The sequence below is a fragment of the Uranotaenia lowii genome, chromosome 3 (genome assembly GCF_029784155.1).
Source record: "Uranotaenia lowii strain MFRU-FL chromosome 3, ASM2978415v1, whole genome shotgun sequence".
Lineage (NCBI taxonomy): Eukaryota > Metazoa > Arthropoda > Insecta > Diptera > Culicidae > Uranotaenia > Uranotaenia lowii.
This window is the reverse complement of record NC_073693.1, coordinates 66,025,532-66,036,879: the sequence shown is the minus strand read 5'-3', so window position 1 is coordinate 66,036,879 and position 11,348 is coordinate 66,025,532. Positions and strand designations below refer to the sequence as shown.

General features: G+C 32.5%; 1 protein-coding gene across 1 annotated transcript in view; it reads left to right on the top strand.

The window, feature by feature from the left end:
* Window positions 1-401: 401 nt before the first annotated feature.
* The window catches only part of LOC129757547 (protocadherin Fat 3-like), a 28,921-nt gene continuing 17,974 nt past the window's right edge, over window positions 402-11,348 (top strand). Inside the window, exon 1 of the mRNA XM_055754816.1 lies at window positions 402-755. Within this exon, the coding sequence (XP_055610791.1) occupies window positions 656-755 (100 nt within the window). The 5' untranslated portion in view covers window positions 402-655. The remainder of the gene's footprint in view (window positions 756-11,348) is intronic.

The window sequence follows — 11,348 nt, the reverse complement described above, 5'->3', positions numbered from 1 at the left end:
TCAGCTTACTAAGCAATCGATCAACAACAAACTCAAGGGTCGCCATTCGAGTCAACTTTTATCACCCAAATACCTATTAATTACTTGCAATAGAATCGCCTAGGATTAAAGCTTTCGCTACAAGTTCTTCTGGTGTGTAGTAGTAAGTGCCTACCTATTTGTTCCTGCAGCTTTTTTCGAGCTGCAGAAAACAACTGTTTGTTATCTTTCGAAGATTGACGTTGTGATAACCCATATCTACTGCTTGGGACCCGATTCTATACCCTATAGGATTCATAACCGGACGCCGAGATATAAAAACCCAATCGAACTGCGAATAGAAAAACTTATCAATCAGTACACTTTACTGCTTTGATAAGCCAATTGAAACCACTCTTCGGAGGAAGTATGATCAATAGGCCAATTCAGTCAATTTTTGGGCGAGGAAATGTGAATATCGAATTCTCGCGTGGGTCGTCTGGATTGGCAGATCTTTAAGAAACGTTGAGATTTAGTTTTGATAGTTAGGGAATGGTGAATTCTTCTAGAAAATAAATTTACAGTCAAGTGAGGAAGAATCTAGCTTTTATTTCCATAAAAATATGATAAGTGAAAAGTGGCAAAAGGTATTAAAACGTTGATTGTTAAAACTAAGTTAGTGTTTCAAATAATTACAATGATTCCTGATAATCGTCTTAAGCGAACTAGGCTAAGGCTTAGTAGGGGTTTGCTGTTGTTGGTGATGTCTCTGCTGATCGAAGAAATCTACGGTCAAGGTAAAGGCAGTTCAAAAGTGAAGAAAATCTTTACTAGACAGACAGAAATATCTATCGGCTGTTGTACAACCCGGACATGACAGAATGATGACAGAATTCAATCAAAACGTCAATTAAGGTCCGCTGATAAGGATCTAATCGCGTTATTTGCAGAACAAAAATGAAAGTGATCCATTCAGGTGCAATTGAAGCGGAAACGGCGAAGCAGAAAATCAGCAAATATGATTTGATAAATGGGGATGTTTGGTTGTGAATTGGGTAGTTTGGTTTGGTTTCAATGAAATCCTAAATGGAAAATACACTTGAAAAGTTTGAAGACACCATGCCGTCGAAAAAAAATTAGTATAGTATTGAACATGAGCCAAGAAATCAGTTGGATTAATCACAGACTTATGTTTAAGTGTTTAAGTACCTTATGCCACAGTTATCATTTCATGGGATTCCTTGCAAAATAAGAGAACGTGTTGATATCCTTCGTATGAATTTACAATTTTTTCAGTATTCACTGCTTAAAGAAGTGTTTAAATAAAAAATTAATGAAAGTGAACAAAATTGGAAAAACATTCAGAACATGTCTTAAGACCTTTCATAAATCTCTCGTTAAATTTAAAATCATTATATTAAAATAATTTATGTAGTGGCAATAACTTTTACTTGTTGTCATATTTAAATACATTCGTATTCAAATTTACCAAAAACTGAGTTTATTCTTCGTCTATGTCATTTGAAGGAAATAACTTAGCTGAATCAGTGATAGTAGCATACAAACACTAAAAAAATATATATTTTAAATTTTGTAACATATTTATCATTTGTACTTCCAAATCGCTTGAAAACATCGTGGAAAATTACATGGCTATTTTTACATTCTGCAGATTATATAGTCAGAATTGTATTCTTTAAACCAGACAACTTTTAAAGCTTTAAGTGCAAAGGAAAGCATTATCTTCGTAAAGGAGCCAGATTCTCTCTCAATGTTTTTAAAAATAAGTATATTTGTTTTCCGAAGTTGATTTAACAACACAAAATCATTAAAAACCTTTTTCTCGATCAATAGTCGTTGACCGTTTTTTTCTGTTCAATGAAAAGCAAAACTATACGGATATAACCAAAATTTTTATTATTTCATTGTACAATAGGGTGGACCTTGTATATATGGAAGTTTTTAAAACCTAAATATTATTGCTCGCACCTCATGATATTGATCCTTATATAAAAACTGATCCCGTACGAACTTCGTTTGCGCTTTTAATCATTAATACGTGAAGAAAAGTTTAGATTATTTTATAAAATATTTTTTCGACAACATTCGGTCAAACGTTCAACAGTGTTTAAAGTCGCCGCTTTTATTTGTGTTTCAACTTGAAATTCCAATTTAGACGTTGATTGGCTTTTTGATGAAATGTACACGTAAAAATGTTCTAATTTCGAACGGTTGCAAAATCACGACATTATCACAGAAACACGTAAAATTTCTTTATATGCACGACTCTTTTGCTTGACCTTAATACTCCCACAAAATTATTGCATAAACAAAAAACTTTTAGATAGGACGAGCTCTTTCATCGTCGCATGGCCCGAAAACAAACAAACAAACAAACAGAAATTGCATTGAAATTTTTTTTTTTTTTTTTTGAAAAAAATAAATATCTAAATATTTTTATGTAAAAATCATTATTAATTTTGGCAACACTGTAAACATCACGAAACTTGATTGAGTTAAGTTTTTTGCCTAGGAACATCTTTTCAGAAGACAATAAGTAGTTTTCGAATTGAGCAAAAAAAATATATTCCGTTTTGTTTAAATTTTCTCATACATTTTGTATGACGATATACGAGAAATCGAAAATTAAACATAAGTATCTTTGACAGTTTGCGCTTAGTTTTTATTTAGTTTTCTTCTTCAAAAAACTTTCTAAAATTCGTGAAAATGGAACATTCAGAAATGTTTCCAAGAATGTCAAATTGATTTTTTTAAGAACTAGCTGACCCAGCAAACTTTGTTTAGACTGTAATTTTTGAGTATTTTTTTTATATTTTAGCACTATTCCTTAGTCAGCCTTCCTTTTAAGTGTATAAAAGCTAGTGGATACCTTTGTATCAGAAAAAAATCCAGAATTATGGTTCGTTATACGAATTTTATTATTTTAAGTTCTATCAAAAAACCGCTAATGGAATGGAAAATATCATACATAAATTTATATTCAAAACCGGCAGTTCGTGACACAAAAATGCTCATACGATTTGCTCTTATAAGTTCGCTAACTTTTGTTTAGCGAACTTACTTTCTTGTTGAGGTAGAATAAAGTTCTGCTAATGAACAGTTCCGGTAACTTAAGAACGCTTAATCTATCAAGTTTCAATTTAGTTTAGTCATCATTCCTATTCAAAAACTCCTATCTGATAAAGTATTTTAAAAATGTTGAAGATTGATTTCAACAGAAAATGGATCTTTTTAGCTGGAGTCGTCATAAACTGAGTTTTTCTCGATTTGTGTTTACCTCTGTATTTAAATACATTGAAGTTTTCTTTAAGCGTGATCGTCAGAATAGAAAAATAAAAAAATGAATTGGACAAAACTAGAACATTTAAAGAATTATGAAAATAAAATTAATTTTTATTTTTTTTTTAATTATTTCAAATGTCTTAGCTTCGAACTTTGCACTAAATTCACTAATTGAATCTTATAGTGAATTTACAGAGCTGAGTTTGAAAAATAATAAACAATTCAGAAAAAGATACTATAAATTTCATTTTACAGCAACACTTTTCTAATCAATATAATGTTTGAAAATGTCTTCGAAATTTGTGTCACCATTATCTTTTTTTCAATTTTCAGTTAGGGATTGGCAAATTGCACTAAGAATTAAAGAATTTAGAAAAAAAAGAATTCAAACTTTCTTGTATTTAGATAACTTTTCTCTTAACAGGCACACCCTGAATGAAAGCAAATCTAGTTTGAGTATTTGGAATAAAAATTCAAAATATTCACAAATTACTTAAATTTATAGTTTATGATCGTATTTAGGATAAGAAACTATAATCCAGATAGTTAAATTTTATTCTGAATCTTATTGTTAATTTGAATCAATATCCTAAATTTGGTTTATGAATCTTGATTTTCAGTTATATTAAAACGTTTATTTAAAAACTGGATTTCCGTTGATCTTGATTTTATTTTTTTGATCGAATTTAATTGTTTTTATTCTTTAATTTACTTATGCTTGACAGATTGTTTTTTTAGATCTTATATCTGGATCGAAACTTTTTTTTGTATTTTTGTGTATTGGTTAAGATTTTTCTCTACACTTAAATGTTCGGAATTTTAGGTGGCATGCTTTTTACTTAAAATTTAATGTTTATATTCCTTCAAGTTTTTAGTACCTGATGATATTATTGATTACTAGAGATGTACCGAATAGTGGTATTCGGCGAACGGCCGAATACGGAAAATTGACCTTTTCAACTATTCGACCAAACGAATATTCGGCCGAATATTCGGTCGAATATTCGGTCGAATATTCGGTCGAATATTCTATAGAGTTTTGAATAAAAAAAAAACTAAAGCGATTTTTCAATGCTTTCTATTTCTTCCATATTAATGCCCCTCATGTTTTAAGTCAATTTTTTTCAACTAGATGATATTATCGGATAATGTATTACAAGATATTTTTTAAGTAAGGTTTTTTTCTGATTTTAAAATGTCACCAATAACTGAAAAGACATCAGATGACTAGTCGCTTCAAGGGTGTTTATCACCAAATAGATTGCGTTCCTGTTAAATCTAGGATAAAACATGTCGGAACAGGTGCCAATGCTATTTGAAATTGTTTCTTTGATATTGAATTAGATGAAGGTCGAATTTGAGCAAAATATTTTCAAAAAAGATAGATGATCTTTAACATTAAGCATACCATACTTTCAACCACACTTATCCACACGGTCAGGCTCTCAGGATGTATAGGATTTCAAAATTTTTGAAAAATTGTTATTGAACATAGAATCTTAAAACATTTTAATGGGGATTTTCAGCTTTTTATTTGATTCAGCAAATAATCTGAATAAACCCGAGCAAAACTCGAGAAGTTTAAATAATATTTGGACATCTCGGCCAGATTTAACTTATCTGGATTCTTCACTAGATTCACTAGATTCTTCACTAGATTCAGGCAAGCCTGAATCTATCCAGAAAATCTGGAGAAAACTATAATCAAAGTAAAAAGCGATTCCATTCAGCATTCTTGGTGATTGTGTAGCTTTTACAACATTACTTTTGGATATTTTATAAATTATGAAAAATTATTTGAATAATTTACAAGTCTGTAGTAGATATTCGGCCTATTCGGCCTATTCGGCCGAATACTTAGCTCAACTATTCGGTGAGCCGAATATTCGGCTTAACGGGTTTTTGGCGGTATTCGGCGCCGAATATTCGGCCGACCGAATATTCGGTACATCTCTATTGATTTCGATCCTTTTTTCTGACTTTTAAAACAGAGAGTTGGATTTAATATCAAGATGAAGTCCTATATAACTAAAATTTCAAAAGTTCCATTTAACCACTGAGCATGAAAGGTAGTGTGGATTTTCCAATGTTTCCTGATCCTCCAATCTGTTTTGATGATAATGATTCAATTTACTTGGAATCACAAAATTAATAACCTTAAATTCTCAAACTAACTGGATAAAATCAACAAAAAATAAATTAAGATGATCTTTTACCAGTTATATGACTTTCTATTGGTGTTACCAAAACTCATCAAAAATGATTTGATAATGAAATGTTTCAATTCAATCTCATTAAGTTGTTTTGAGTCTAATGGAAATTTTACAGCCATATTGCTTGAGTTGCTAAAAGAGTAAGACATTTCAAAAAAAATTAACGGTGAACGAACAAACATCTAAAAAAATCTTAGAATTGCCTTGATTCTGATGCAAAAAATCACAAATTTTGTCAATATTCTTCGTACAGGCTTTGCTATGCTTCGTTGTTGCAGAGAGTGTTCCGAAAATCACTCAATTCTCATGAGAGACACTGAAACGTTTTCAACAGCGGTTGGTTTATAGTGTTTCCTACCCGGGATTTCCCGGTCGAGAATTCCCGGGAATTAGAAAAATTCGAGAAATCCCGAATCCCGGGAAACGCTTAGAAAATCCCGGGAATTCCCGAAGCCAGTAAAATGTGCTAATTTACTAAAAATTTACACGATCTAGGTTGGAAAAAATTAATCAGATTGAGCAAGGAAAATGATAGTTCTACCACTGACCATACTGACTGGACATTAGATTTCGTTTATTGGATAATTTTCCAAGAGTACGCAATATTGATTCCAGAGTGCGCATCGATCGATTTGAAGAAATGCTATCCCAGCTAGAAAGTTCCACCCAACTTTCAAAAAGGCAATTTCGACGATAAAATCGGGCTAAACAGGTGCATAAATTTATCCTACAGGTCAAATTTTGTAGGTTCGCAATACCGACACCACCTTCCTTCGGTATTGTATTGAATTTTATTTAAAAAAATGGTTTTTCCAATCGAAAATTTAGTGTAAAAGTGGAAAACGACAAAGAATCTATAAAATAAAACAATTCCAATAATGAAACGCTACGGAAAGAATCTGAATGTTCTGTTTTGTTTGTTGTATTCATCGACTTTTTTTTGGCAAAAAATTAAAACGAAATTACTTGCCAGTTGGTCCATTTTTTTTAACGATTTGAGCTACTTTTGGCGTTGTCTGAAGTCTAGCTAACTTCTATCGATAGTAAGAAATCTTTTTCAACTATTGCAAACTTTTGCAACTGAAATCAGACCAGTTTGTCGGTTAAAATACTTTGTTTTTGGTTCATTAGTTTGCTTATTGAATTTTTGAGGCATTTAAAAAAGTTTGAAATGTTTTGCAATACTAGGTTCTACCTTTTATTTAAAAATACCCTATTGATAACTATTCGTACGAAGTAGAGGGTTTAGATCTTAATGTTGAAATCTTCATTTTAAAATTTTCCCGGGATGGATCGTCAGATTTCCCGATTCCCGGGAACGCTAAAATGGCCGAGAAATGGACACTCTATTGGTTTATCTCCTAGCTGGGCAAAGATTGTGTTCGACAGCGCTGCTCCGAGAATCAAAGAAATAATATTTGAAAGAGAGACGTTCCTTCTCCAGTTGGAATTCTCAACTGAGTAAGGAGCTACCTGATTTTCAGTTTTTTCTTTCAGTCAATAACTTTTCTTGCTGAATCACTTACTCACTCACTCGTTAACTGATCGATGATCGAATGCTGTCTGTCTGATACATCTTGCTTTGTTGTTGCTGTTGTTGGGGAGAACCAAAATAGTCATTCAAACACGCAGGCAGTATGTATGAACATATGTATCTGGCGCTTTGGCAGAAAGTACGCAGGCAGTATGAACCGGTGCAAGGCCGCATTGATTGAGTTTGAGTGAGTGAGTGAGTGGATTTTCGAATTGGATCTTGTATCAGTAAGTGTCTCAATCACTTCTGATACACCAAGTAGTGAGCTTGAGAGATCGACTTAGATGCGAATCCGCTCTCGCTTTTGAATCTTGTTTACATTGACTTCGCATTGTGGCTCTGCCGACTCTCTAGGGAACTACAGGCAGCAGCATTCGGCTTTGAATGTTTCCAACTAGAAACCTATCATGAGCGTTTCTTCCGGGTGATTTTCGGAACACTGGTTGCAGAACCCCATAGGGAAAATCGGATGATCCAGTGAAGAGTTTCGCGTGTTCGTACATTTCTGTATGGTCTGTCTCTCTCCCTGTTTTATATATATACTAGCTGACCCGGTGTGCTTTGCTACACCTTTCAGAATCAAATGATATTTTCAGAAATCATTAAAATTTTTATTGTTTTTGGTATTATTTTAAATCAAATTATGACGAAATTAATAAGCAACCACTATAAAATGAGAGCTTCAGCTGGAGTTTCAAATTGCAACACAAACCATAACTTATATTCTGAATCTTGATTTATAAATTTGTTTTAAAGTTGTGATAATTTTCATCTGTTTCCTTAAGTTTCGCCCTAAAAAAGAAGGGTCCCAAATTAATCGTTCGTAAATAATCTAACTTATAAAGTATGGTTGTTTTTGCTTGATATGTTCTGGATTTATGCTAAAAACTGATTAGAGAGCCCCCCCCCCCCCCCCCGTTCCTTCCCTTCACCCCCTGCTGAATGGAGATTGTAATCTTTAATAAATATTTTTTTCGTTCCCCAAAATCCTCTTATCTATATATATAAAAATGAATGTTTGTCTGTCTGTCTGTTACCTATAGACTCGGAAACTACTGAACCGATCATCGTGTTACTTGGCATCTAAGGGTTTTTGATGCCGGGGATGGTTTCTATGATAGTTACAAACCGCCCCGACTTAAGGGAGAGGGGGCTTCCATACAAAACATGTAGTTTTTCGAAACAAATTAAAGTCATGACATCCATTTTCTCTAGGTTTTTTTTTTCCTTTGGGCGGTTTGTTTTTCGTCTCCATGGTCGAGGCGTCGCAAACATACGTCGCGAGAGGATAGTAACCATGGCATAGCATACTGATCAGTGGGAATATTTTGGCGCGTATTTCTCAACCAAGCATTTTTTCAATGCAAGGGGTGGCGATATGAAGCCTTGATGTGATTTTTTTCTACTTGATTCCTAGCTCATTTGTACAGCACATGATTATGAATGACGCCTAGATGTTATCCAGATTGACATTTTGCCGATCGAATAAAACATATACATTTTTTTTTGCCAAAATCTGAAATTGAAAAGTCATGGCATCCATTTTTAGAGATTTTCTTTTCTTTGAAGGGTTTGTTTTTCGTCTCTATGGTCAAGCAAATGTCGTCGCAAGTGGATAGTAACCAAAGCTGTTCGTTGATCGCTGGAAAAATTGAACAATTAGGCGCCTGTTTCTCAACCAAGTATCTATATTTCTTATGCACGTGGGGGCGATATGCAACCTAGATGTGCTTTTCTTGCCTAATTGTGCACAGCACGTGGAAATAAAATATATATATTTAGTTCTGATGCTAATGAAATAATGGTATGACACGTTGCGGACAATTGAAAAAAAAAACTGAATTAAAAGAATTTACATACAATTTTTTAACCCAAGGTTATTTTTGAATCATATTGAAAACAGAAATATGAATAAGCTGTCTACATAGGTAGATCGGAAACATTTTGTTGATCATGTAAAAATGTACTTAACTGAAAAAGAAGATAAAAAAATCTGATCCGACACATGAACTGATCAAGAGGCTTTTCTTAAAATTAGATAAGATAGGACTGACGTGTTCATAAGTGAAAGGTATCAGTGAAATAAACTGATTTTTATTGGCCAAAAGTGAAGGAATTCATTTTTCGAAAGAATTTTCATTAAAGTAACACGAGAGCATATTCAAAGGTTCCACTTTTCTCTGTTCCAAAAAAAAATATAAAATTATGTTTTTTTCTAAAAATTGTTACTTCAGCCCAAATACACAACAAAAACGAATTTAGAAATGAAAATGGGAGCTTTTAATTTTAAATAATTCTGAAAAAAACATCGTACTTTTTGCTTACATACCAATTTAAGTACGTACTTAACATGAAAAGTGTTTTTGTGTTACATGGCTGCATAAAAGAGACTTTTGGTCGGCTTCTTTTTTGAAAAGTGAGACTTTAAAACTCATATTCAACTGGAAGCAAATTTTTTATGAGAAATTTTAAGTATACTTTGAAAGTGTTCAAAACAATATCCCCTCCTGTCAACTTACACGATGGGGCAAGGGCAAACGTCAAATTTTAAGAAATTCATCTTTAAAATGATTCAATATGTTGAAAAGACCAGAAGGGGTATTCCGAAAGTTGAAACTGAAGCAGATATTTAAAATTCTTAAATGTCTTTGTAAATGAAAGTCATTTTCTTTGAACAGCATTCGTTAAAAGTGGAATAACAAACATAAATTTATACTGCTAGAATACTGCAGATATATAAATGAAACTTGATTAAACAAACAAACAGATAAACGTATTAAATCCATTTTAAAGCCATTACTCTGACGCATCTGAAAATAAGCTTTGCATCTACACTTGCCACAATATACGGGACAACGTTAACTTAGAAATTTGTTTTTGCCAACTTTTTTGAATATTTGACTTTCAAAGAGAAAATTAAAAAAAACGCGGAGAATTTATTTAGTGATGCAACTGATATTTTTTGCTTTAATAAATTAACTAAAAAGAAAAAAATTGCACTGTATGAAATCGATAATTTTCATACCATGATAAGTGTTTTTTGGGAAAACTTCAAGCTATAATGTCTCATGTCCACGAGTTTGGCATATGGCGATACATTTTTTTAACATAATTTTGACGCAAAAGGATGGATATTTTAACTGCTTCGAAGGGCGAGGATGGTGAAAAAAGCTGTTTGATAATGTTTATAAAAAATCCTTTTCATCGTTTTTTTTTTCAAATTTCGATAGCTTATTTTTTTTAAACTTAAAAAATACATCATCTAAAGCTAATCAGGGGCAGGAAGTGCTCATAATACAGAAAATCAGGAATATACTCAAAAAACTGTCCTGATTCACGCTATTGACCGGTTTTCAAAATTATATTTCCATCAAGTACAATGTGCAATAAATTCCAATATGCGAATCATTTTCTTTCAATTAGAAATTTATGTAAACTCGAGCCGGATAAATCAGCCTACCTTCTTCAAGCAGTGGGGGACAAAATTGGAAAAGATGGGGGAGCTCCCATGTAAGTTTAAGATAAAGAGCTTTTAAAAGAAGGGACCATATTTTAAAAGAGGGTTTTCTTGCGTACGGATATTAAGCATAACTCAAAAATAGATGTGACAAATGTTTTTGTAGAAGTTCGTAACTTTCCATTTTGGGGAAAAAGGTGGAAAATCCATAAATATTGACATTATTTGAGTCATTATGAAGCTTTAAAAACAGAGTACAAATTTCAGACCTTGAAAAACAAGTTTAGAGATCAAGCTTCAGTAAATAATATATACCATATTTGAATTGCAATTCTTAACTCCAGCTGCAGCTCTCATCTCAAAGTTGTTGGTTCTAAACCATGATGAGGTTTGATTTAAAAAAAAATGCTTACAAATATCTAAATTTGAATAAATTTTTACAAATTACATTTATTTTTGCAAGGTGTAGCAATGCACACCGGGTCAGCTAGTATCAAATATAGTTCCATTGGTTGATAAGTATTTAAGCTTTACATCAAAAATTGTATGGAGCCCCTTTCTTTCTTTCCCTCTCTACACTGTAAAGCATAAGAGTCTATAACAATCGTAGAAACATATCTCGTAACCAAGTACCTTTCCATGCCATATTTGTTTCCATTTGTTGGCTTCGTAAGCATAAATTGAGAACATATGCTAACAAAATTGTATTGGGCTTACCTCCCTCCTCCCATGTACATTCTCACTGAAAGGAGGATGATGTGTCAAATAATCATAGAGTCATACCAAAATGATTTTCCATGTTAAGTTTTGTCCATTTCTCGGATTTTGTAAAATAAAAGTTAAATGTAAGCTTCCCTCTTCCCTTCCTATATTCCATGCCATG